General features: G+C 52.4%; 1 protein-coding gene across 10 annotated transcripts in view; it reads right to left on the bottom strand.

Annotated features, from left to right (window-relative positions):
* The window catches only part of FRMD4A (FERM domain containing 4A), a 609,448-nt gene that overhangs the window by 8,330 nt on the left and 574,084 nt on the right, over positions 1-27,034 (bottom strand). For 7 of the 10 annotated variants that reach the window (XM_059184088.1, XM_059184094.1, XM_059184092.1 and 4 more), the window contains 7 exons: positions 24,261-24,383; positions 21,022-21,250; positions 18,642-18,698; positions 15,893-16,130; positions 14,945-15,112; positions 12,091-12,953; positions 9,920-10,016 (listed from right to left, as the gene is read on the bottom strand). In XM_059184088.1, the coding sequence (XP_059040071.1) occupies positions 9,920-10,016; positions 12,091-12,953; positions 14,945-15,112; positions 15,893-16,130; positions 18,642-18,698; positions 21,022-21,250; positions 24,261-24,383 (1,775 nt within the window). Of the gene's footprint in view, positions 1-7,621; positions 7,694-9,919; positions 10,017-12,090; positions 12,954-14,944; positions 15,113-15,892; positions 16,131-18,641; positions 18,699-21,021; positions 21,251-24,260; positions 24,384-27,034 lie in introns of all 10 variants that reach the window. The other 3 variants (XM_059184090.1, XM_059184093.1, XM_059184091.1) reach the window with 1 other exon arrangement.

Below are 27,034 nucleotides of genomic sequence, written 5' to 3'. Positions count from 1 at the left end.
CTTCTCCCAGGAATGATGGGAATGTTCTACTTGCAGAACTTGTCTCGTAGGCCATCCCTTTCCCGTGCAAACTTCAGGGAGGTCTTTCTTACCAGAAGGAGAAAAAAAGGGGGGAGGCTATTTGGAATTAGGTGAATGACAGTCTTAAATGTCTTCTCCCCAAATGCTTTAGCTGTCTGAGCCGGTAACCTGAATTTATCCCAACTTTCAGAAACATGGTTTAGTTCCAGCTGTTCTTTTGTAAACTAGTCAGTTTTGCATTCTCATACTGGTCTCCTGGCTACACTTTAAAACAAAAGCTGAAGATCTCTATGTCTGTGGATGTATGTTGTAGTTGGGTGATGTTTTTTCTACCTCTGGGTGATAATGCCAAAATTAATTTGTAAAAGTTTTTTAATTAATTGGCTTAAAAAGAAGCTTTCCTTGACAACAAACCACTGCCAGTTTTGTAGCAACAAGATCACTTGAGAACACCATCTGGACCTGGGCCGCTGCCACAGGTTTGCATAGTGACCTCAGAAGCCATGTCCCTGGCCTGCCGACCCCAGGGCACGCACAGCCCTTCCTGTGCCTTAGAGGCTGCCCTGCCCTGCCCTCCTTAATCTCCAGAACTAGTCGAAAGGACTAAAGGCATCATGAAACCCCATTAGGAAATTTCTGTGCAACTCTGGAATTTCTCTGGACCAAGATGCGGTCATTGGACTTTCTGAAGCTCAAGTCCGTATGTTTAAGAAAAGCTGTTCCTTACAGAGCAGTAACTGGCGGGTGCACGCATTTGCCTCCTTCCTGGTACTCTGACCCTCAGATTGCCCAACCAGACCTGTTAGGATATTGCCCCTTCTTCTCTCTTTCCAGAACAAGAATACCACCTGACCTTCATGAGCCACATGCCAGAGAGCATTCGTACTGGAAGGGACATCAAGTCAAAGACTCCCTCTGCCCTATTGTGAAAGGACCTTTCTGGTACTGCTGACCAGTTCCTGCCCAGCTAACCCTGGAGGCATCTGCCCCTGGATTCATCTGTCCCAAGGTCCAGGAGTCAGGGGACCTGAAAGGAACAGCCGCAAGCTCTCCAGCCACCAGCAGCGGAGGGCTAGCCCGGGTGTCAGACCAGGCCTCGGCCACTGTCCTTCTTCTCTTTGAAAATTGTGACGGCCAAAAATGAACCAGACTCCTCTATGTAAGTGTTGTTTTTCTATCTGCTCTCTTCTGTTACTCCTTGGAAAGACTTGGAAAAACTATACGCTCCCTCTTACAGACAACTGCCCAGGGAGACAACCTCTCAGACTGCTGAATCAGCCTTCGCAAACTCTGATCTGTCCGTGATTTGGGGCACCCCTGGGCTTTCCTGTAGCCAGTTCTCCTTCATAAACCACATCCGAATTCCCTTCAGTGTCAGCTTCTACTTCGCAGCCAGGCTTTCCCAGTGCCTTCTTGTTACCGTTCTCCAGTGATACCGGTCCTTGACCAACGAGGTATAGATACCCGTGTGCCCTAGATAAGTCCACTGGCATCACCAGGCTCTTAACGATTTTCTAAATCAGATTCACCCCTAATCACAAAGAATTTTCACCAGAAGCATCTGCTTTGACAAGGAATTTAGAACAACTCTCTATTTCAGACTAGGAGACTGACTTCCTGAATGTGCCAAAAACCTAACCAACCCCTGGCTGGACCGAGCAGACGTGGCGCTGACCCCCTGAGTAGGGCCGCTTCTGCCCGACAGCACTGATCTTTGTCCGGGGCGGGGCGCTGATCCTCCTCCTGGGGCCTCTGAGCACCCAGACTGGCATATAAGCAGTTCTCTCCCTCTGGTTCTGTCAGTGAACCCCAACTCTCCGCAGCCAAACTGAGACAACTTATTGGTCAGCTCCCCTGAATTTACATTATCAGGTTAGAGGAGACCAGGAAGCATTCATAATTCAGGAGTCGCTTCCTTTGGCTGATCTCTACCTCGCTGATTAGGGGTGCACGAACAGGCTAGGGCCCCAGACTTTGCTTTAACCCATCGAACCACTGACAACTCAAGTGCTAAGGCTATCGCTGCCCAGCAAGACTCCCTAGATTCTCTGCCTAAAATTGTCTTGGACGGCAAGCTAGCCCTCGATTACCTCTTGGCAGTACAGGCTGTCTGTGCCACAGTCAGTCAAGATGCAGACTTGGCTTAACACTTCCAGGGAAGTCAAGGTTCAGTTACATTGAGAAAAAGCCACTGGTTACAAGTCCAGTTTGACTCATCTTGGAATTCTGATTTATTCAGCTGGTTCCCAAAAAGACCAGGCTTATGGTTTAAATCTATACTACAATTGGGTCTTTCTATCCTACTTGTCATTTTGTTTTATGATTCTTTAAAGTACTAAGTTTCCCATCTGGCCTTTGTGAAAGTTAACGAGCCTGACGCATTTCCAAGCCTTCGGCAAGCAGCTGTCTGACATCTACACCCTTGACAAGGTCTCCTTGCCTTGACCGTCCACTTTGACCCAATATAAGTTGCTCAGGAGTGGGCTTTTGCTTGCTATGATTCCCGAAGCTGTTCTCACCCTGAAGGAAGGCATGGTAAAGAATAAAGATACGAGTATGAGTGAAGAAACAACACGGATCATCAAAAGGTGAAGTCCCTGCAAAAGACATTCAGCGGTGTATTGCATGATTGCTGCCCCTCACTCGATACTGAAGGGGAAATGTAGAACCAAACTAAAATGGAGTCACGTATGTCAAGGACAAAATGGAAACCATCAGTGCAGGCTCATAAAGGAAAATTAACCTATCCTTACACAAATTTTAGCTCTTCCCAGAAATCAGAGGCCACCAGCCAGTCTCCCAAAGCCAATTCGGTTTAGTCTCTTTCTGAACTTTCCTGTCCCCTGCAAATATGCATGGTTTGGTTTTTGGCCTTGCTGTTGTTGAGATGGGGCCACTGAGATCCCCTTTCCAGTTCCCTCCTCTGTGGCACATGACACATGTAAAGATGGTCTTCCCTCCAAGGGGCTTGTGCTCCATCTAACATCTTTGATTAAGGAAGGAATAAAAGGGAAAACAATGCCTAAACAACATGGTTATCAGTGATGGTTTCTGCAAAAGATCTTGAGCAACAGTGGGGAATGTGAAAGGATTTCAATCTTAAACCAGAGGCTATGAAATGAACAATCTCACACATGTCCCCTGTCCCCTCAGAAGAATGGAACTTAAGAACTCAGAAATTGATTTTCTGTAAATACGTAACTTACTTACAGAAGACTGAGACTGACTGCTTAACCAGAGAACTATGCCAAGGATCTCTTCCTGTCCTGCAGCCGGCGAATTTGTTTAGACTCTGGTTGGACTTTTCCCTCTTCGCACACTTTGCAAATCCAGCCTGCCCAAGCCCTCAACGCTCACCTGTCGCTTGCTACAGCCTGCATTTCTCAAAGTGCACTTCTTCTGCCACTCCCACATGAACCCCATTTCTGGCCGCTGGAGCCTGCCTCAGTTGACCTACTTAGTGAGGTGGTTCACCATCACTGGGAACATTCCAGTTAGATAATCCACGTAAGTCAACCTGAAAGCAAGGTTTGCCAAACGCATCAGAATGGGTTACCCACCTTCGTGGGCATGCGGAAGCCTCCAAAAGGTTTCACAATTCCAGAATAGCTTCATTAAGAGAGTCATGCAAAGGATAATGAAAAGTGAAGGCCACAAGAGGTACCCAAAACCAAGACCGTAACACGGACGTGACTCTTCCTGAGCACTCATGATCCGCTCACCCTCTGAAGTGTCTTTTCCCTCTGAAGAGACTACCTGACTGTAAACAAAAGTCTGCCCCGTTACTGGCCCCAAAGGTGGGCCTCCATATGAGTCCTTCTCATAGTTGACGGGACTCTGAGGGGTTTTCTGATAACCGGTGACCAGTCAGTCCATTAAACAGCCAACGGGAAACTAAAATGGAAATGAATGGAGAGCCTTGCTCAATTCTGATAGATTCCAGGGCTATACGCTCTACTTTATGCCTCACTTGCTTGAGACCCTGCAGGTGAGAGCCTGGGAAAAGCGGCAGAAGCTGGCAAAGGGTGGGAATCCTGATCGGAGTCCGCTTCCCTGACTTCTTACAACTCAAGTCTTTACAAGAACAGAAGTACAGCCATTTAAATGGAAGCAATGCAGAGCCCACCTAGCATTTTTAGCAATCCTCAAATCTCCACACCCACTCCCTTTCCTCCTGTCATCATCTCAAAAGCTCTATAATTACTGTAAAATTCTGGCCTCAGGATAACAAAATTCCGTCTTGAAGGAACTAGAGATGTAAGTGTTGTATCTGGTTTTCTCTAGAGTGTCCCTGGAAAATCTCAAAGGATTTGTTTCTCCCCTTACAAAAGATGCTTCACTAATTAGGTTTATTTGCTACGTTAAATTACATGGGAAGCTTTGTCATGTAAGTAATAAAAACCTTCTTAGGTTATTTTTATAGACCATGTTATTCTTGAAAATGTATGAAGTTTCTAGAAATCTGATATGTCCTGGTATAATGTTATTCATAATTTCAGTTATTATCTTTAAATGTTGTATATCACAGAAATAATCAAATTTCCTTATCAGTTTCATTATAATGAACTCCAATCAGATCTGAGCATTTTAAAGTGTTTTGTCATTTATAGCCACTTGATTTTGCAGAACTGAGACTCGGGAAGGAATCCTACCAAGAACTCCTGACCCCTGACACTGGTGCGTATTTTGTAACCAAAGAAGGCTCCACCTCCCGTCTGGTCCAGTGCAGAAGCTGGAGACGCCAGACTCAAACTGACGAGTTAGAGGGGTACCAAGTCAAGGTTGAGGGCTTCCTCCCAAGGTGTGGCAAATTTCTTTTTCCCTCTCTGACCATTCTTCCCCTAATTTCTTACTCCATGAAGGTCTGTATGATCCTTTTGTCCACTTTTCTCCTGGCTCTGGCCTGCAGAGATAATGCCATTGTGCACCCGTCTCAAGCCACTGCCACAGGAGAGGTAATCTGGCCTCCGGAAGATGGCCGGATTCCCCACAATGCTCTTGCTCCCGCAGTCCTGCCCATCACAAACTTCTGCCTGACTGCCCGCGCCTCACTTGCCCTGGGCCCAACACAGCCCCTCTGTGCACCAGGTCACAGTCTCTGGTTACGAACCCCAGGCCCAGAGAACTTGGCATCCAGGCTCTGTCCAAAGAAAGGGACACCAGGCAAGGGTAATAACCAAATAAAACCACAGACCTCGAGTTGTACTGGCCTCCGTGGCTGTCCTCCTCTGAGTCCCAAGCCACAGACTCAAATAGGAATGACCAAGAAGCATTCACGAATCCAAGTTTGCTTCCCTTGGCAGATCGTCCGCCTCCTGGGCAGGAGTGAGCTCGAGCGAGCCTGCACTTTGGGACTTCTCCCTCACTCTCGCAGATGTTGCAGAATTGGCTTCTAGAACAAGACCTGCCTCACGAATTCCTAGGCTCTCTGCCCGAGCTGTTCCGACGCGTAGCCCCGGAGTGTCTCTCAGCTGAGGTGCCGCTGTGGCCAAACAGTGCCACTTGCTGAACTCGGACAGATGCTTCCCAGGAAGCAAAGACTCAGTTATCCAAGACCCCCGCACACGGCAGTGGGCTTACGAAAGGGACTCCGTCCGTGGGGTCCTCCTCAGAAGTTGTTCCTCTGCTCTAACCACAGTCGTCCCACTCGCGCACGCTTTGCTCTCAAAAGCTTTAACTACATGGTTGCAGCCATTCACCACCCAGCAAAGGATCTCCCTACGGACAGAACTTCAGAAAAGGAACGAAGAGAATGACCAGCTTATAGAATGAACCTGATCTAGTGACCTGTGAGTACCACACAGAGATTCAGCAAAACCTGTGAGAACTGAGTGTTAGCTACAAGTAACCCTAATGCCTTAAGTTTTGATCACATCTCTTGGTGAGGCTAGGAGTCTGAATAAAAGGAAGGAATTGTTAAAAATAAGAAAACAAGCCCAAAATGGAGTCACCGATGCTAAGACCCACATCACCAAACTGAGACCTCAACTTAATTAGCATCAGTTCTCCCAGAGTCATAATCCAATCAAAAATGACCTTGCAAGAACCAGTCAATTTTTTGCCTCGTATAAATCCATGTTCCTGCTCCCTTCTGCCTAGAGAAGTCTCATCTGGAACAGCTCCTTTCTATCTGCTAGAGATGCTGCCCGAGTCATGAATTACTGAATAAAGCCTATACAGTCTCTCCGATTTCCTCAGTTTGTTTCATTGAGCACCATCTTCCTCTCAAAGGCTAAGCCCCTGTTTTCCTCATCTCCCATCTGCCAACTCAGGAACCTTTCATTAAAAACTGTTCCACGTGTCTCTCCTAGTTTGTTCAGGACCTCATCCTGCCCTACTTTTTAGGGAGAAGTCTCTACAACACTCACCCTCTACAACAAGATGAGGCTCTTTGCTGGTCATCAGACACCCCTGCCTGTTGCTGCATCTGTGTTTTTGCCCGTGGAACGCCGCCTCCCGCCCCCAACCCACCCCAAGCCGCGGAAGCCAGATTCAAGAGCTACTGCTATAAGCCCGAGTCCTCCTGCTCCCCCTGGAATGCTCTGAAGTCTCGGGGTAGTTAATACCTAAGTCCTGCTCTTCCTCCCTCTCCTTGCATGGCTCCCGTTAGAACTCCTGTTCTCAAGCATGGTTCCTGGGACACAGGGTTCTATTTTTGGCTGAAAAAAAAAGCTTATAACTTTTTATCCACTATCCTTATCTTTTTTAGTCGACCCTTGAAATGCTATTTAGATCTCAGTGTCTTATCTACCAGTTGGAATCTGGGCCCTGGGAAGCAGAACCTGACCAGGAGGTACTGGTTTTCTGCCCACTACAGCAGGGTTTCGCGAATTTCAATGTGCATTTGGTTCACCCAGGGAGCTCATTAAAATGCAGATTCAGGGCAAAGGGTGGCTCAGTGGGTTAAAGCCTCTGCCTTTGGCTAAAATCATGATCCTAGGGTCCTAGGATCGAGCCCCCTATTGGGCTGTCTGCTCAGCAGGAAGCCTGCTTCCTCCTCTCTCCCTCTCTGCCTACTTGTGATCTCAGTCTGTCAAATAAATGAGTAAAATCTTAAAAAAAAAACACATAATAAAAATGCAGATTCAATTTCAGTATGCCCAGGAGTTCAGCTCTCCACCAAGCCCCCAGGTAATGCTGGTGGACCACATTCTGGAAAGCAGGGCATTTGGCAGAGTTTGCATCTGTCCCTCAGGAATGCTGGACGAAATCATGGGTGATCTTCAGGTGCCCAGGTCAACTCAGGTCTGCTTTAGGTGCTTTGAAATGTCAACTCCAAGAAGCTCTTCTCTCCATGGACTAAACCATAGTCACTAAACCAATACATACACAGAGTCTGAAAAGGGCTAGAACATACTCTGAGGTCTTTTCTGGGAAGTAGCACGGGGGACTAACATCTGCTATAAAAACAGACATATACACAGAGCTCCATGGGTGTCCAGAAATAAGACATAACAATAACAGCTTCCACACCATTCACAAGTTTCCTTCTGGAAATTACGGTATGGGCAGGGGGGACACATGCAGCACATGTGAGACCACAAACTCATGAGCAGCGAAGGGGGGAGGGCTAGGAGAACCAAACATTCCCTTACGGTACCTCTATTCATCAGTGCTTTGGTGAGTTGGAGACTCAGACCCATCCATAATGGGTGAGTTTTCTGTTGCTTCTCTGAACAAAGGAAAGCAGAAGAAGGAAGAGAAGAGAGGTCATGTTAAAGAGAGGAACCGACACAGACATGATTAGTAGCTTATTAATACGTTGGAGAGATCGGCTGACTCCACACCCAGTGTTAGTGACAGACAACCCCAGCATGCAGAGCTTTCAGGCCCCTGGAGTGAGTCCGAGACCTCCTCAGTTCCGTGAGGAAGGCAGGCTTTGGCACTTTTTACCCATTTCCCATTTTCTGATCACAGCGCGGGGAGTAGTTACTGGTTGTTAATGATCATTCACCTCCACATGATAAAGGTTCACTTCAAGGACCCAGATTGTTTCCAGTGGGTTTCTGGTTGGTCCTGAGGCCTCAACCAGCTCTCTGCGGTGACACCCAGGTATCAAGACCAGCACAAGCCACGTAGGCCTTTGGGGTTGTGTTCACCCACTTCCGGCCGGCTGTCAGTCAGTCACATTCAGATCAGGGCAGACCGGGCATGATCCAGAAAACATGGAGGAGCCAAACAGGCTAAAACCTGAAGTTCTTACTTGGGTGGAAGGGTTTGGCCCCGGGAGGTGCCATCCTGAGAGCAGCCCTAACATTCTTGGAGTTTCTCTGGGTGCAACTCTGGGGCCCGAGGCCTTGCAGCAGCTGCCTGACCCCACAAGACGGAGCTGGCGTGCGGCTGGGATGCAAGGGAGGGTCATGATGATCTGGGACAAGGACAGAGCTGTGGCCCCAAAGGTACACCGAGACATGGGAGCGGTTGCAAGTTCCCTGCAGTTGGGACTGCGGGTTCTCCCACGGCAGACGGAGCGGGAGGCGGCAGGGGGCACAGCTCAGGGCCGGGCAATCTCAAGCAAGCCTCAGAACCTTGTTCAAACACAACTGCCCGGTCCCACGCCTGAGTTTCTAATTTCGTAGTCATGGGTGGACCCCAGAATCTGCCTTTCTCACAAGATCCCAGGCCACAGATGCTCAGGCTACTGGTCTGGGGACAACACTGCAAGAACCACCGGCCTGGCAGAAAAAGACAAGACCCCGGAGGTCAGGGAACACACACAGCATCATTCGGCCATGTGACTCCGGGCAGGGCACGGCTTTTCTCTGACCCTCCTCTGTCAAACCCAGAGATCTGCGTGTTGCCCCCTCGAGGCCGCAGTTAGGGACATACAAACGCCTCCACCTTAGAAAAAGCTCCTGGCCTTTGAGTACGCAGCAAGCACTCAATAAGCATTAGCTCACCTTCCCTTCCGTCAAACACTAAGGCCCCAGAGAGCCAGGCCTTAAAACCACCACAGATAAGTGAACAGGAAAGGAAACAACATCTGCCAAGCACAGGAGCCAGAAATGCCGGCAGTGGAGCCGGTCACGGTCCCCCGATCCTGCTCCCGCACAGCTGCCAACCCTTCCCCCGGACGCTCCAGCAAACGGGGGCCTGACTAAAGCCAGACAAGGGATCCCTCGCTTCTTCACCCCACGGTCACCGACAGGACGTGACAGCCAGGTCGAGGCGACATCTGAGGAACAACAGAGGTGGCAGGGACCTCGAGGACAGCAGCTTCCGTGCGTCCTCGGAGCTTCGGGAGTCGCGAGCTCTAACTGTCTACGAGGTCAGAGGCGCTCTGCCCACGCTGGAGCCCGAGAAGGAACGGAATGCTGCTTCATCTGGGTGGACCTTGTCTTACGGTTCTCAGGGTGCCTGTCCCCAGTGCCCGGTGTTTGTTACAAACAAGCAGCCGGCCAGGATGGAGACGGGCTCTGAGCCTCCTGCCCCTTTCCCTCAGAAGCATCCTGGTTCCTGGACGGAACACCCTGGGGAGCGAGTGAAGCCTGCACAGGGCCCAGTGCCTGATGCTCAGATCCTCTGCCTCTTGCCAGGCCCTGCAAGTCCACCTGAGACCATCTGAACACAAATACAAAGGCTGTGACCAAGAAGCGCAGTCTACCTTCGGGCACCGACCTTCCCCATGTTCCTGGGACCAGTGTCGAGAGGGAGCTGAGACCCCTAGCCTGTCTAAAGGAACAGCCATGGAAAGGAGCCAGGTCAGAGGGAACAGCATTCTCGCAGCTTCTTCGGGAAGGAAGAGGTTTCCCAGGAACACACCCTCACCATGTGTTTGCTGACAAACCCTTCGGTCACTAGGATCTTGTACTTGTTACTACATCCTTCCTCACTAACAAGCTGAGGATCATTCTAGAGCCTGGAAGAGGAGTCTGGAAAGTCTGAAAGGGGGACTCACCCAGTCTGCCAGGTCAGGATGTGGTGGGGACTGCTTGGGGGCGTCGCTCCAATTTCACTCGACGGTGTTGAGCTTCTCTGGCTTTGAGGTAAGGCAGCTGCAGAGAGGGGACCCAGAAGAGACAGGGCTCACACACAACTCAGGTGAACTTCCTTCCAGAAAACCCAGATATGACCCCGTAGAAGGGTCACAGTGGGGAGATGCCGACCCTCCCCCCACGTTTGACCAGTTCCATTTTCATCCTCAAACCATGCGGCTCCATTCCAGGTCCAGCTGACCTGGGGCTCCTAGGCTCCAGCTCCGCACTGGGAAGTGGCCACAGGAATGGCGACAGCCCCCACTGTGGCAGGGAATCTGAAGCCCCAGGAAGAGCCCGTCTCTCTGGACACCAGGGAGAGAGGCCTCTGGGCATCCTCAGATGTGGCCCCATTGTTAAAACAGTGCTATGAACAGAGAACTTCCAGAAAGATGGCCAGCACTTGCTCCTTGTTTCAGGCCTATAACTGACCACTTGAGGACACGTCCAAGGGTGCAGGGCCTCTATAGGAAAGCTCATCCAAATTTGACTACTAGTGTATGGATACGGGTGGCATTTTTCTAGCTAGAAAAATTCATGTAAAGTAAATCCTCCTGGAACGCATCCTCTGCCTTCCTGGGAACGGAATCTTTCTCATCAGTAACCCTCAGAGACGCTGCTTTGAATTGTCACCTACCATACGCTCCTGGAGAGCTACCGAATCTCTGTCCAGGAAGCCAATCTACCAGGCAAGCGCTACCGTTTTGACAGAACAGAAACCACTGTTCCCATCAGCTGGCAGCTGCTAAGGCCATTCCAGAGGCTTGTGCTCTTTAAATGGTAACATGTAATGCATTCATTTGTTCCTTCCCAAAATCCACCTGGAGAGTCCAAGGCACATTTCGCCGGGCTTCCGTAACAGATGAAGGAGGAACGTGGAGAGGGGCGAGGACCATGGTTCTCTCATGGCTGCCTGAATCACTCTATTCTCATCTCGGGAACTTGTCATTTGGTCGATGGGCCATAATGAATGAGTCAACGGGGACAGAAGGCAGGAGCTGTGAGCCCTGGTGCACCCAAGCTGGTGGCCCGTCCCTCCTCTTTGTCCCACTCATTCCAGGTCCCAAGAATCCCTTCCTGTTCCCCAAAGGTGAACCCCCTTTTCTGTCTTTCCCCCGATTACCCTCATCTAACGCCCGTCACAAGCCAGATCCTGACTTGGAGTTCCTTCTGTTGACTACTCACTCTCATTTTATTCTTCCATTTTTTAAAATCATTTTACTATGTCTCAACCTCCTCCCTTTTCTTTCCCTATGGTCAGTCTGAGCAGAGCCTCCTGGCCATGCCCCCACCTCCCTGCCCTGTGTGTGTGCTAAGAGCCCTGCCCCTCACTGCTGAGCACTGATGGCCACTGTCACACTGTTGTTTCCCAGGCAGGAGCTGGGAAGAGAAAGTAGCCTCTGAAGCCAGCAGTGATGGTGTTCACTCTGGCCCTGCCCAGTACTTAGTACAAGAATAGAAAGTAACTCTTAATCAGGTTAGGAAAGTTTTCAAGATGTAGTATCATCTTGATACTACAAAAATTCCTCCGGTCACATTCCTAACATCACGGAGAGGGGATCTCCAGAGCAGCTGGGGCTGAGCTCTGGCACTGGAGCCCACAGCTGTCCTCAGCCCCACCCAGGGGACAGCCCCGAATCCCAGGGCCCTGGCGCCGAAGCCCAGCACCAGGAGCCGTCTGGAAGGGGCCCCTCGGGTCTCCAACTAGTGTCTCTTCAACCAGGGTGAAGGTGCACCTTGCACTAGATAAAACCCGAGACCCTTCTGCACAGAGCTTCTCTGGATGTCCCTACAGGAAGTGGCTGGAGGGATGGTTTGCACTCCCACCTCCGAAGCCGAAGTGGGGGCCAGTTAGCCCAGCACTGCCCCCATGTTCCCCGAGATCTATGGCTCCTGCAAAACCCAGACTGGCATCGCAGGCGTGAAGGAGGGAGGCTCCCCTGGAAGGCCTCCAGTCTCATGGGTCTGACGCCAAGGTTTCTAGAACTCAGGATACTCTGAGCAAACCAGAAGCCCTGCAAACAAGCCGCTGGCTCCACCCACCCCCACCCCGCACGAGGACGAATGTGCCAGGTCGTGCCCCCCCCCACCTCACCTGACGTGGCCTTGCACATCTGGGGCATCCTGGTGACCCTGCTGTGCGCCACGAAGGTGCTCTGGGAGGAGGTGCTGTACTGGGAGCCGCTGTCCGAGGACGTGGAGCTGGTGTGCGACAGGCGGCTGTGCTCCTTGTGCGAGGCAGTGGAGCGCTGGTACCACTGGCGCAGCTCGTCCGACACGGCAGCGCGACCCGCGCCCTTGTCGTGGGCGCCCTCTCGGCCCAGCGACGGAGTCCGCAGGATCTGCGAGCGCGACGGCGTCAGGCGGCCCGCATCGCCCTCGTCACCGCCCCGCCAGCTCTCCCTGAAGAGGCCGCCCGCCGTGTACGAGTTGGAGGTCTTGAACTGCGCCTTGACGCTGTAGTGGCCCTCCTGGTCGCTCTCCAGGCTGCGCACCACCACGGGCGTGGCACTGCCCTCGATGTACAGCGGGTACTCCTTGATGCGGTACTGCGAGCTCGGCTGGCTCTGGCTGTGCAGGTAGACGCCGTGCGCGCCGCCGCCGCGCGCCGCCAGGTTGGGCATGCTGCCCGAGTTCGCCGCGCCCAGCGCGCCCGCCGCCCGCTGTCGCTGCCGCTGCCGCGCGCGCGCCTTGGACGGCGAGTCCTCGGCCAGCGTGGAGTAGTTGGCGTTCATCTGCGCCGGGTAGTAGTGCTCCGAGCTCGAGTGGCTGGTGCAGGAGGAGCAGTCGTCCATGGGGTCGGAGCCGTTGCTGCTACGAGTCCGTGGGGTGTAGAAGTCGGGGCTCCCCGTGTCGTTCTCCGAGCCCAGGAGCTTGCCCTGGGACTCCAAGCTGGAGCTCCGGTGCCTAAAGTGCAGGGCGAGGCTGTGCAGCCGCGTGGGGCTGAGGTCCACCGACCTGCGAGGAGACGGTGCCTGGGTGGGTGGGTGGGGCCCGAGGGAGGGGGACGGAGAGCGGAGAGCGGGCTCTGCCATCCTCGGACCTGGGAAAGGGCAGAACGCCCAGCCCGGAGCTGCCATCTAGCAGACAGAGGAGAAGCAGGGCCGCCCTGGGAGTCAGGACTCTCCCTGTCATCGACAGGTGAACGCAGGGGCCAGAGGAGACAGCAGATCCCTGGAAGCCAGCCCGGCCTCGCGTGTGATGCCTGAGTCCCCGGGGGGCCTGAGACAGGAGCCAGCACCCAAGGAAGGGTGTCCTCTGAAAAAATACGCCACTAGCCTGGCCTGTTTGTTTTCTTTTCTCTCTCTCTCTTTTTTTTTTTTTAATCGTGGAAAGGGCTTCCATAGATACAAAGAGAACCAAGAGAATCCCTATTTCTAGTATTATGTTCAATCATCTGAAACACCCACTTTTTGTAGATCAAACAAGAGTCCCACAGCAGGCTCTTCACAGGCTTCAACCAAATACTAGTATGAAACCAACAGAAATGGATTTCCGTTCCCCTGAAACTACGACGGAAGCCTGTGGGCACATGAGCACTTCGGAATGCCTGGTGCCAACATTTACCCTGCCACTACCTTGTCTACAGTGCCCGCTCTTCTTTTGGGCCCACACTCCAAGCACCCACCTCTGTTGCAGGGGTGGCCAATGCTAGGACACGTGTGAGACTCAGGGTGGCCCCACTGGCCAGGGAGAGGTGAGTTCCTGTTCTGTCACTCAGGGTAGAACCTGAAGTCCCCGGCAAGGGGCCCTCTGGGACTCGGTCCTCAGTTTCCTCTCTGGTCCCACCCTCTCTATCACCTGCTCTGGGCAAACTGGCCTCCTGGGAATGTACCAAGTGCAGGCCTGCCTCTGGGGCTTTGACCTTGCCATTCCCCGAGATGGCCTCAGAACTTGCTACCCCATCCATTCAGGTCTCTGCTCAAATGTCATCTTATTAAAGAGAACTTGCCTGCCTCTGATGCTTTCACTTAACAGAGACTCTCTTTCCATTGCGCAGACTCCTGCCCTGTTCCCTTTTCTTCCTTGTGCTTATCACCACTTGACATATATTTTTCTTTCTTGTGACTCCCCGGTGCTAAAATGTCACTCCAGTGAGGGCTGGAGTGTGGTCTGTTTTGTCAGTGCTCTAACCCCTATAGGGGTACCTGCTACATAAAGGCACCTGATAAATACTTGTTGCATGAAAGGATGAAGGAGATAATCTTGCCTGGACAGCTCAATCTTATCCTGTATAAATCCATCCTTCGTGTCACAGTCCTGGGCAATCAGGCTTTGATAAAATGGAATGGTGGCTTTGGTTCTGCCTCTTTTCAGAAAAAGAAAGTGTGATTCACGTTTTCACTTCTGCCTGTCCTTTTTGCTCTACAATGAACTTACACCTTGCAGCACTGAGAAGTCCAGGAGAAACAGAGACATCAGCGGGAAGCTACGTGGAGACTACAGAATAAAGATTGCCCGCGTCAGTGCGAGGTTGGTGTGGGTCCAACATGCTTCCCTCTAAGCTGGCCAGCCTGGCCTGCCTCCACATTGACCAGCAAATGTCCCTCCATGGGGGCCTGGCGGACTCTGTAGCGCAGCCAGCTCTTCCTTTCAGGGTTCTGAGTTCAAGCCCCACAGTTGGGGTAGATATTGCTTAAACAAATAAATTTTAAACAAATCTTAAAAAAAAGAAAAAAAAAAAAGGGAAGCTCCATGCCCACTGGCTCTAGAAGCTTGGGGTTCTCCAGGCGACTCCTGGTGCCCACTGAACATAACTGGGATAAGAACAGGTCCTGTAGCTAACATGGGCTGGCCGCCACCTGCTCGGCTCTTCATCCTGCCTCGCTTTAACAGGAACCTCCCTCACTGGTTTGGGCCTGCCCCTAGTTTACCATTCTTTGGGCCAGTTTGGGGCCAGGGAGATCTGCTCTAGGGAGGAAAGTGGCCCCGAGGCCTGGTACACTCACCTCGTGGAATGAACATAGTGGGGACTCCGGACCCGGAGGTCCGGCGTGGACGGCATGCTGGACTGCGAGTTCCAGTGGGGGAGACTGCGGATGGGGCTGTTCTGCAGGGAGCTGCTGCCCCCGCCGGCTTCGGCACAGCTCCCCGTGCTGGGAAAGCGCTTGTGGCTGCTGCAAACCAGAGGACACCAGGCTGGTCACTGCCAAGACACAACTGGTCCTCTTCCCGGGGGCCACCTAGCTGCGGACATCAGCTCTGGTGTCGGGAAAGCTGGCCCAGGACCACCCCACCTCTCGCTCGGATTCCGATTGTGGTACTCAGCCATCACCCCAGAAGTGGGTGGGGGTCCCCACCCCTGATCCCCATGGTGGTGTGAGACAAACACCCTCATCAGCCTTGTTCTGTGTCGTCCCTGCCCTCAACCAAGTTTCTGTTTTCCAGCCGACAAATATTTACCTGTCTGGACAGCCACTGGGAGCTTTAAAGGGCGTAATTAAAGGAAATGAGAAAAACAGAGAAACGGACCAAAAATGCCTTCCAATAACCCCTCTCTGCAATCTCAGCTGAGTAAGCTGATAACATACAGCTAAGACCACAGCTGTCCAGTTCCAGAATCCTGGTGGACGATGGTGCTGGATTCTGAGCCACTTTTGGGATTCCTACGAGTGGCATCTCACTTGCCATGCAGAGTAGTACCGCCCCAGACTTCCTCGTTACCTCCCGTGTCATCGCACCACCTTTCAGCCCTGTGAGAACATGCTGGCTAGACGTTTCCTTGTGGGGACGGAGCTGCACCTCGACAGGGTCAGCAGCAGAGGGCGCTGTGAGCACAGCACTGCGGACCCGCCGTCTGGGAGGGAGGCCATCGCCCGAGGGATGACTGACTGGTGGATGCGGTTTAGGACAGCCTTTGCTTTTTTTACCCCTGTGGCCTCCCAGACCCGGCTTACCTGGAATGGCCGTGGGAGGAGCGCTTCTTGACCTTCTCGTAAGGCTCATCCAAAGAGGACTCGCTCCACATTTTGGGTTTTATGGGGGACTTGTCATAGTCGTTGCGGTGATAGTGCATCTGCCGGAGTCCCTCCAGGGACTGGGGAGGGGGGGGCCTGTTGTGTGACGGTGGCCGAGGAGGGAGTCCCTTGTGAGGAGACTGTAAGGGGGACAGTGTGCTGGTGACCTGAGAGTCTTCTGCGCAGAGATGGAGAGAGACGAACTGAGCAAGGGTCCCTCCCGCCGACCCAGACAGACCCGCCACCCCCCCCCCCCCCGCCACGTCCTCCCCTGCCCCGCAGATGGGTGCGCTGGGTGAGAGCACCCCAGGCTTCCCCACTTGCCAAGACCAGTCCAAACAGAACAAACCACACTGACATTTCAAGCAGCACTGGGCAGGGAGAGGAGTTTGACTTCATGTTAGCTACAGACCGAGTGAAGCCCGAATTCCATAAAGACCCACCGCGAATGATGGCGTCCTGATTATATCGTCAAGTTGTTTCTCAGCAGACCCTAAGTGTCTGTTTTGCTCTGGAGAAGTTTTAGCTCTGTGAGGGTTCTCTTTTGTTCACGTCTACAACCTCAGTGCCTAGAGTGATGGCACCCAGCAATAAATACTTGATGTGTATTATGTGTATTCTGACGGCTCAGTAAATACTTGTTAGAAGAAATGACAGGTATGTATATCGAGGGTCATGATCTTTTGGTGGCTCTGGGTTTCCCCCTCTCTGCTTTCCTCAGATCGCTATGGTCCTTTAATGTGTGCCTGGAGATTTCCCTCTCAGACCTGCCTTAGGTTCTTCTGGAAGGAGACGGGCTACAGATACTAACCAAATGGAAGACTATTCCCTGCCCTCAGGGGAGTCACGATCCTTTGCACCCGATGTGCTGAGGGGAAGTCAGCAGTGGACGGGCAGAGAGGAGGAAGGGAAGAGCCCAGGGCCACATCCAGCTGGGACGGTGGCTGGTGAGGAGGAGGGAGACAGTGGGGAGCTCCTGTCAGGGGCCAGGGCAGCTGACCTGCTGTGCCCCCCGAGATGACCCGGGTGCCCCAGCGGACAGGGGACCTTGGTTCTGACTAAGGAATGGGAATTTGCAACTTTGCAAGCATGAATGTGTCAGAATGAAAATCATGTTTGAGAGCCGGTCAGCTAGCAGGGTTCAGAGCAGGCAAGGCAGGGAGAGGGATGAGGCAATGAGGCAGGGGTGAGGGAGAGGGAGATATCCAGCGTGGAGAATGGTGGGGGTGTGAGGGAGCAGCGGTGAGCAGAGGGAGGGAGGAAGAATTCAGGGTTCACTGTGATGGCAGAGGGGGCAGTGTGAAGGGAAAAAAATCCACAGAAGCAAACCTCAGGAACTCCAACCACCTTCCACTTGGCTCCATCCACCACCCACCAGTGTTCTTAATCATAGCCTAATTCTCCATCCCCGATCTGGGACTCTATTACGTACCCTCTCCTCAAATCAGTAAAGGCAAGAGCCCCTAGAAGGGGCAAGCCTGCAGTGGGAGTGGGGGTCCAGGTGAGGCAGTAATGCCCTCAGGGGGCCTGGGGGTCTGGAGACTAATCGCCCATGGGGCATCCACATTAGCTCACAACAGGCAGGTCCCCCAACTCTTCTCTTACCGTGGAATCTCACTAAATGGTCCGTGCTCCCTCCTCTGGAGAGACTGCAGCCCAGAGGCCAGAACCAGGGCTGGATCTCCCACATGCAAAACGCTTCTCCCTGCTCCCCTGCAACCTGGCCTCCTCCCCGCCCGTGTAACGATGCTGACAATAAAAATACTATGACCTGATCACTAACAGCAAGGCCAAGATCACCGGGAAAATAACCTGCCAGCCTCTCCCCCCATCAGTGGCACTATTACCAGCCTCGCAGTGATCACCACGACTCTGCACTGGGCAGATCGTTTTATATTTTCTGTGTGAACAGCTTCTTAGCACTGCCCACAGGTGGTTTCCCTCAAGGGCAAAACAAATCAAGTGCCACTTAATCTATTTCCATATCATTTAAGTCCTGGCCAAGGGTTGGTTTAAACCCACAGGAACATTCTCAAAGATGGTCCCGTGCCTGGAATTCTTTCTTCCCCCACATGTGGTGGAGGTGAGCTCGCGGGCTGGGGTACGGGGGATCAGTTCTGTTTTTCTAAGAATTTCCCAAGAAAATATCCTGATAACCGCTGGGCTTTCAGAGGTCAATGGAAAAGAGCAAGATAGTTTCAAGGCCTGACTAGCAATCTAAAGGGACATCATCTCTTCCAACTTCACTATTTCTCAGGACGATGTGGAGGGCTGCTTTGCTTCCTGCCAACCCCGGGCTTTTCTAGTAGGTTTCCATCTTTGACTTGTGATCCAGCCAAAGTCCATGTCGTTCCTCCAGAAATGATGAAAAATCAAAAGGCAGCTGCACGCGGTGTTTAGTTACAAATGTGGTGTTGGCAACCACAACCCAGAACACCGTTCATGGTCTGTCACCTTATCCACTACCTCGGGGCCACCGAAGATACTCCAATTCCAACAGACATGAGTGGACGTTGCGCCCACCTGCTCCCAACCGCACACGTGAGCGCCGGGGATGAGGGACTCACGGAGCACCCGGCTGCCACCCGGGCCTGGCTCTTGCCTTTCCACCCAGCTGTGCCCGGAGACACGCAGCCCAATGCCTGTTTACTCTGGGCCCGAGTTCTGAAGCAGGAAACGGACAACCTACCGTCCTCTAGCACAAGGGCGTCTGAGAGGGAACTGTCTTCACTGGCAATATTTCCATCTGAGAAGATAAAAGGCAAAAGTCTATGAGTTTCACACATTCCCCCAGACAGAGCCCTCTCTGTAAAAATCGTGAGTTTAGAACCATCATGTCCTCTTTCTGATCAGAAGGATCGCCTGAAACACAATAAAAGTGCTGGCTGGCATTTCTTTGGACAGTCCCTGGGGTGGGTCATTCCCTACTCCTGACGCTACACTGTGCCCCAGTGTCTCTGTCTGTCTGTCTGCGCTCTTGCTTCCCTGGGACTGGCAGTGCTGAGTAGCTTAATAACCAAGATAAAGGCCGCCTGGGCCTGGTTAAGCTGCGTCACTGTCCCGGCCCAATCTCAGGGCGTGTTCCAACTGGACCAAAGAAAGAAAACTGCCAAACTAGGGTGAGGAACTTGGCTTTGCTCTTATGGCCATAAATGTCTTCTCCATAAACCTCTTAAGTCATTAGTAGTGAAAACAAGCTGCTAAATACAGCTTCTCTCTCTCCAAGGCTTATTTTTATGGATACTAGTTAACCATGAAGACACGCCCAAGAGGGAGCCAAATAATCCTTCCTCTCTAACATCTGGGGAAACTGAGGGCCACCTAGGGAGGAGTGGTTTGTCTGCAGTAGCTCTGCTCTCTTGGAAAAAGGAGCCAGAAGTCTCAGGTCTGAAAGTTCCAAGTTTAGGGTTTTAGCTCTTGAAATAAAACACCAGGCTAAGGAACTACAGAGCACTACAATTATTCCTCTAATTCGAGTGCAGCAGAAACCGTATTTAAAGGATGCAGCAAAATAAAGAAGATATATTCTTAAACAGTTAAGGAAAAAAAAAAAAAGGCTGCAAACCTGGGTGGGACCCTGCGCCAGGGGGGACAGGCACAGATCTGAACACAGACTCTGGTGGCAGGGCTCACAGAACAGACTTCGCCGGGCGGGCTGGGGAAGTTGGTTCTTCCGTGGCCGGCCAGGGACAGGACCCCCGACCCCAAACTCAGCTCAGGTGACCATGCTGGGTGCTCCCACAGAGCTGCGACTCCCTGAGGGCCTTTGAGGGCCACAATGAGTCCCCAAAGAGGCATCACACAGACCAGGGCTGGCTGCTGCTGTGTTCAGAAGTGGGTGACGAACGGACAAAGTCTTGGCCACGGACAACGGGGCAGGATGGGGAAAGACAGTTACTCCAAATTTCCTAGAGGGAAAGGATTTTTTTATGGCCTCTCTCTGGTTTTCCTCAACTAGGAAGTCACTTTATTGGTGTTACTTGGTGGACTGTGAGCAACTAGGGGACAGAGAACCTTGACTTTGGTGCCTTGGGAGTTTGCAGTACAGCGTGGCTTCCCTAGTAAGCCCACATTTTAAGGTTGCCCAATTATATTTCATGAATTAGATATTATTATTACATATATATGTAATATATATAATTGTGGTAAAACATACATAACATAAAATTTACCATTTTGACCGCCGTGAGCCGCACAGTTCAGGGGCATTAAGCATATCTGCATTCTTGTGAAACCAGCACCGCCATCGTCTCCTGAACTTCTTCATTTTTCCAAACAAAACTCATACCCATCAAATTCTGACTCCCCGCTCCTCCTCCCCCAGCCCCTCGAACCTCTGTTCTACTTTTGGTCTTCCTAGAGCCAAAGTGTTTTCAACGTGTCAACTATGAAAGAACACTTGACATGTACGGAGTCCGCTAAACACGGAAAAAGAGGTCTGTAACCGCTGGGGGACTTGGCGGTGTTGGTGGATTCAGGGCTATTTCTTGCTAGTGTTTACCACATAGAATCACCCAGATTCCTAACCCCTGCTGACCTGAGCTTGGGGGGCTAGAGAGTCAGAGAGGAGCAGCCGCAGCCTCCCCGGCTTTGGCTCCAGGTCAGGGGCCCTTGGAGTGGCTCTGAGGACAGAGGCTCAGTGGGGGTGCCGGCTTGCCGCGTGCCCCAGCCATCCAGATGTGGGTAAGGCGTTCGGGTCCCTGAGGAGGTCAGAGCCTGGGCAACTCCAGCGAGGCTGAACCGGCTGGGTGAGCTCAGCCCGGCTCCTGGTGAGGGCGGGGGAGAGTGTGCGGCCCAGGGCTGCGGGCTCTTCCACGGGGCACTAAGGAGTGATCAGGACACTCTGACCGTGCACTCCCCCTCCTCTGTGGACCCGACCTCCCTTTGTTGCTCTCATTTGGTATCGGGCCTTGGCTAGCTTCGCTTTACGGATTTAAAAAAAAAAAAAAAAAAAAAGCTAAGGCCCAGGGTGGTTCAATGGCTCGCTCAGATCCCACAGGCAGCCAGCTCTGGCCCCGCTCCCGGGGCTGGGTCCCGATGCTCCAGTGGGGAGCGGGCTTAGCACGGACCTGCGATGATTAGAGAAGCTCTCTGCGTGGGCTTCTTCCCGGACTTGATGCGGTTCTCGTTGATGGCATTTTCAATCTCCTGCAGCTTCTTCAGTGCATTCAGGTAAGAGGTTTTCCTTTGTTTCTTCAGTTTTTTGCTGACATTGGGGTCACTGGCGAGGCGGCGGGCAGCCTCCGTAATCTGGGACTGAATGGCAAACTCTCGTTCCAGGCGTTCCAGCTCGGCTTCCTGTGGGAGGGAGAGGAGGCTGCTGACACTTTGAGGGACACGACTCAGGGAGCAGCTGAGGGAGGCACTGTCCTCCTGGGCCCTGCCCCAAGGCCAGCGCGCCCTACTCTTAGGGAGACTCTCCTACCAGGAAACCAGCACTCCCAGGTCCCAGCCCCAACCTTGCTGACCCCGCAGTGGCCCTTCCCTAAAATCTCCGGCAGCCAGGCCCTGGCACTCCCACTTTCGGGACCCTTGGCCCCTGTTACATTCAGGAGACGAGTGCTGGTCACTACATGGGCAGCACCGGCGAGAAGCAGAGCTTTCCCGCAGCAGGCGGAGGCATGGGCTCACTCGGCTTCATCTCTCTGGTCTCCACAGCAAGGGTCACGAAGACCAGACCCTCGGGGAAATCAGAGCCTGTCTGGGTGGCGTCTCCCTGCCACCTTGGACGGGGAGGCACCACTGCTTCCAGAGCAGGCTTCCATGGGTTTGCCAGCAGGGGGCTCACATGGGCCCTCTGTCTCTCATATTTTGAGCCCCTCATGGTGGGATGTACCCCACTCCGCAGATCTCTTTTGGAAGCCCATTCTCCAACGTCCAGCGGTCCTCACACCTGCCCGGTGGCAGCAGTGCTGGGCTGTGAGGCGCGACAGGAGAGCAGAGGAGCTGGGGTCCCACTCCTGGGACTGAACGCCCCAGGGCATTCTCTGATCTCCCCTCCGTCATCTCCCTGCGGCTGCCACCCCTGACTTTGGCCAGAAGAAGCAAATGAGTGAATATATCCTCAAACAGTTTCGGCCCCAGGAGAAATGAGGCTGCGGCTGCCAGGACTGGGCAGATGGACAGGGATGGCCTGCAGGTGGCCCGCCTCTCTGCAAACATCTGACAGGAAGGGACCAACCCACCAACCCACTGCGAGGGACCCATCCCCGTGTTTATGGGGATGGACAGACCTTCTTGGTTAACGCCGCATAACAAAGCTTGCCTCCCAGCAGCCCATGCCAGCCCCGGAGCTGGCAGGGAGCACAACACACTTAGTGGGATTCCCTTCTGTTTGAGCACCTTGAGCCTGAGGGAGCGGGGACTTGGAGGGAGGGGAAGCACAGGGAGGACACAGAACTGCTTCGGAGACGATCAGCTCCTTCCAGGTCCTTCCAGTGCTGGCTGCACTGGCTTTCTGGAGAGAGAGGAACGTGGGGATGGATGCCTGCCCGGAGTCTTGAAACAAACAAGTCACCAAGGACAAAGGCTGGTCTGTGAGGCTTCACTGCTAGAAGCAGCTGTCCCCGGGCGGTGAGGAGAGCTCTGGCTCTGGGGCCCAACCCGGCGTGGGAGCCCAGGATGCGTTCGCATTCCCGGAGCGGACAGGCACACGGCCACCGGCCCCGGGTGTCCAGATGGCTGCCTGCGGTGTGGACGGGGAAGTCCAGTGCGTTCCCAGGAGAAACAGAGGCAGCAACAGAGCTGAGGGTGGGGAGCCCTTCCTTCCTAGAGGGCTCTTCCTGCATGGGCTCCTGCCGGCTCGGGGGTACTTCCTGTCACTAACTCTGGACCAATACACGCAGGGACAGGTAAGGATGACAGGTGCACAAGGACCTCTTAGGGAAGGAAAGGCCTCGCTTACTGGCGTGTGGGAAGGAGCTGCTGGTGGGAAGGCACTCAGGGCTGTGGGTTCTTGCTAAGGTGGGGTCTGCTCTTCAAAGTTTAGTCCAGCTGTCTGTCCAGCATAAGAGTGAGTGTTGCCCTGGCAATCCCAGCGACAGAGGATTTGAGAAGTACTTGACCTGATGGTCTTCTAAATCCCACTCACGCTCCCCCCTGCTCTGCCCACCCGCAGCCCCTGCTTCGGCTGTCTCCTCCCCGCCCGCAGCAGCAGCAGCTCACGGTTATGGAGCATAGAGCAGGTATCAAGTAGCAAGCTAAGTGTTTCCCACCCACCAGCACCTATAATCCTAGCGACCACTCCAAAACATAAGGATTATAAAGCTCCTCTTCCAGAAGAGGAAAACTGCTGAGCGTCAGATGTGCCCGAAGCCTCTGGTGAGTCCACCTGTGCCCTGAGGCCCTGTGATGGGATCTCAGACTGGTTCCCTGCTGGTGGCTGCAGGGCACCTGCGTCCCCCCTGAATCTGCCCTCACACTCACCCGTTGTGGCTGTGACTCAAGAACGCCAGCTTCTCTCAGTCCCTTTTGTAAGAATATCTGTTTCAACGTGGCCACGGTACTCCCTTCCCTTCCCCTTTGGCTTTGATTCGTATTCTTGTAAGTCCTCTGTTCAATAGCATTTTAATTTGTAGCTTCACTCAATAAATCCACGAAGACAGTTCCTGGAGGTGACCTTGAGGCCTACAGGGTTACGTGGCCTCGACTCTCTCGGTCTGAGGCTGGAGAGCTTGTTAACCAGAGGGAGACCCAAGTCCCCGTACCTCCTGGAATCTGGACTCTCCAGCCCTAGCCCCCAGCAACTTTTAGTGTTGGAGGTGATAAATGAGCAATGCTTCAGTGGCTCCTCCAAATGCAGACGAATGACATCAGGACAGCCCAGCATCTAGCTCATCTGCTGGCAGCAGTGTTAGCAGCAAAGCCCTACGGTCCTTCCCCAGTCAACAGCAGCCCTGTGCCTATAGGCAAGACCTTTCTTTCTCCTTTGGTTGTTTCCTCCCACAGGAGGCTGGGCTCTGAGTAACAAAGAGCCGGAAGGCCATTAAAAAGACAGGTACCCCTGAGTGTCTGGGATGTTCTCCCAAGCTTCACTTTGCTGCTTCCGACAGGCCTATCATGTTGGACAAACAACTTCCCCAGAAAGTGAAATGCCTACTCATGCGAGCGAACAAATCGGACCAAGGGGAGCTCCACGCTGACTGAGCAGCTAACCTAAAAGGGAGAATGGAAGATTCTGGGGAGGAAGGGGAAATGGCCTTTGGTATTGGGTAGAAGGAAGACCCTGTTACAGAAAACATGGATGCCTCAATATTTGGGGGAAATATGGCTAAAGTGAGAGAATCCAGCAAGATCAAGAAAAACACACCTCTCCTTTGGGCAGGATTTTCTGTTCATCCAGCTTGAAGGCTGTCCCAATTCTTCTTCGAACGATGGGTGGTTCCTCCCCTGGGTCCAGGGGATATTCAACGGGCAGCTTGCCTGTCAGCTCCTGAATACGAGCAACACCACGAGAACAGAAATCAGAAGACAGCATGGGCTCGGTTCCTAGGACTCATGCATGCACACGCACTGGCTTCAAAGCCTAGATTCAGTGCGTAGGCTTGAAATTGTCACCTTTAGCAATACATCTAAGGGCTCCTGAAATGCAATTTCATTTCTCTCTCTTAAGGTTTTATTTATTTATGTGAGAGAGAGGGAGAGAGAGTACATGCACGCATGCCTGAGTAGAGGGAGGGGCAGAAGGAGAGGGAGAAGCAGACTCTTTGCTGAGCAGGGAGTCTGATGCGGGGCCCTATCCCAGGACCCTGAGATCAGGACCCAAGCCGAAGGCAGATGTTTACCTGACTGAGCCACCCAGGCGCCCCTCTTTTCTCTAAAAAATTATGAGAGCAGCCCTTTCTTTGTAAAACAGATGTGCTTCAAAAAGTTTTCCCCAAAGTAAATGTCTTTTGGGTAAATAAAAGCGCCATTGACGTTCATCATAAAACCCAAATCTCACCCATTTGTTAATTTACCAAGTGTCCCCCGTGCCTGCTAATGTGCCAGGTGGGACCACACAGCCAGGAGGGGCCAGAGCCCATAGGACAGCTCTGGTCTGTCCAGTTTCTGCGTCTTTCTGCTGCATCAAATAGTCCCTCACAAATATCTAAGTTCAGAATGTCCTTGAAATGAGTGCTCTTAGGAGGAGCAGTATCTAAATGGCAAAGCCAAGAAAGGTGCGTATTACATAAACTAGAAACTGAACATAGTAATTTCTCAACTCAGGTTAGGTGCTCAAGGCGCAGGCTGAGCTTAGAAAACATTACATGTATACAAATAAGAGTTTCACTAGAAACTGAAAATAGACTCCATTTCAGTGACCAAGTAATTTAAAAAGACCTATTGTGCATTTCCAGCTCTTAGAAATCTGTGTGACTATAATGACCGTGAACTTCGCTGATGGACCACCACAGTGACTGTGACCCTGGCAGACGCCGAGGTCTGTGCAGCGATTCCGGATTAGAACGAGGCTTCATATTAGAGGTCACGTCTGGGAATAAAGATCAGTTTGTAACCCACGTGGTTGAGGTGAGGCCTCCAGTGCACGGGGTCACCTCCAAGGGCCAGAGGCCTGTGGGAGAGCCACCGTGCACCTCCACTGGCAAGGCCCAGCCCCGGGTTTCCAGTCCCCCGACAATGCCTACAGGGCTGCTCAGACACAGAGGAGCTCCCAGTCCATCTGCACAGAGAGCCTTTGTGCCAGGCAGCCCAGTATGAGTGTGTGAGCAAGCCCCAAACACAGGATTCGAGGTGTTTACCTGCCTTCTGATAGAAGGAGGGATCTCGCCTTTCCCCACCACTGCGTGTGCACATAGAGTGCTTGTGTGCACACTGGGATGGGCGCATGCACTGTGTGTGTGTGCACTAGGCTGTGTGTGTGTATGCATGTGTGTGTGTGCATGTGTGCGCTGGGAGTGAGACTAGGTTGTATATGTGTGCTCTGGGATGTATCAGTAAAGTGTGTGTGTGCACTGAGTTGTGTGTAATAGGGAGTGTGCACATACATATGTTTGTGTGTATATACACTGGGCTGTATGTGTATATGTGCGCAGTGTGTGTGTGTATTTGTGAGAGAGAGAGAGAGAGAGACAGCGAGCAACTGGCATGCACAAACACAGCCATCGCTCACTCTCCTGGGCCTCTCGCCTGGGTTAGGCCACCAGGAAATGAACTCTTGGGCTTTTTACTCCCCAGTGTAAGTGTTTCTGAACATAATGGCCAACTGTTGAGTATGAAATGCTCTGCAATTTTCTTCCCTGTTTTTGTAAAAAAAAAAAATGTGGTTCAAATGTCTCCAGAGTAGTTATGTGTTTATTCTGCAACATTTTTATCTACTCCCCTAGAAGCTGGTCTATAAATAACATAACACACTGTGGATTTTATATGGTTAGAGCTTTTCCTTTCTACTTTGAAACTTACAAAAAGGAGGGGAATATGAACAGACCATTGACTTAATAACTAACGTGTCTGCAGTTTTGAAACAGACTACTTTAAGAATGCAAGGCTACTGATTTTCCAGCACCCACTAGAAGGTACTGGGTTCTCCATATTTAATCTGCCTTCACAGATAACCAGAGCCACAGAGGGGAGGAGCTCGCTTTGGCGCTTGCAGAGGGGGTCAGCCTGCTCCCTTCTGTTCTGGCATAGCTTACACCCAAGCCACAGGCTCAGCTCACTCTCTTGCATCTGGGCAGCCCACTCCCCAGCAGACAAACAGCACTTCTCCATACTGACCCAGAGAAAGAGCGAGACCCTTACTGAGAAGGGTCTCCCGCCCCCACCACTTCCCTCTGGGGGAGTCTGCAGACTGGCTGAGTGACACCAAGCAATCAGCCCCCAGGGCCCCTGCCCCCAGAGAGGCGACTCCTTCCACTCAAGTTCTGTTTTCTGGTGTCAACGCTCTCTAAGAAGTGGGAGCTTTGTTTTCCTTATTTTGCTTTTATTTCGAGAGAGACAGGGAGGCCTTTGTAACACAGGCTAACCCTGCCTTGACATGTTTCTCCAGCTTTCTGATGCGGATTCCCTGCTGGGTTTAGGGATGTTTCCTTTATTAAAAACAAAACTAGTCTTATGCAAATTATTAAATGCAGACACCCAAGC

This window comes from Mustela lutreola, chromosome 8 (assembly GCF_030435805.1).
Source record: "Mustela lutreola isolate mMusLut2 chromosome 8, mMusLut2.pri, whole genome shotgun sequence".
Taxonomy (NCBI): domain Eukaryota; kingdom Metazoa; phylum Chordata; class Mammalia; order Carnivora; family Mustelidae; genus Mustela; species Mustela lutreola.
The sequence above is the reverse complement of the archived record's forward strand: the minus strand, read 5'-3'. Positions and strand labels throughout refer to the sequence as shown.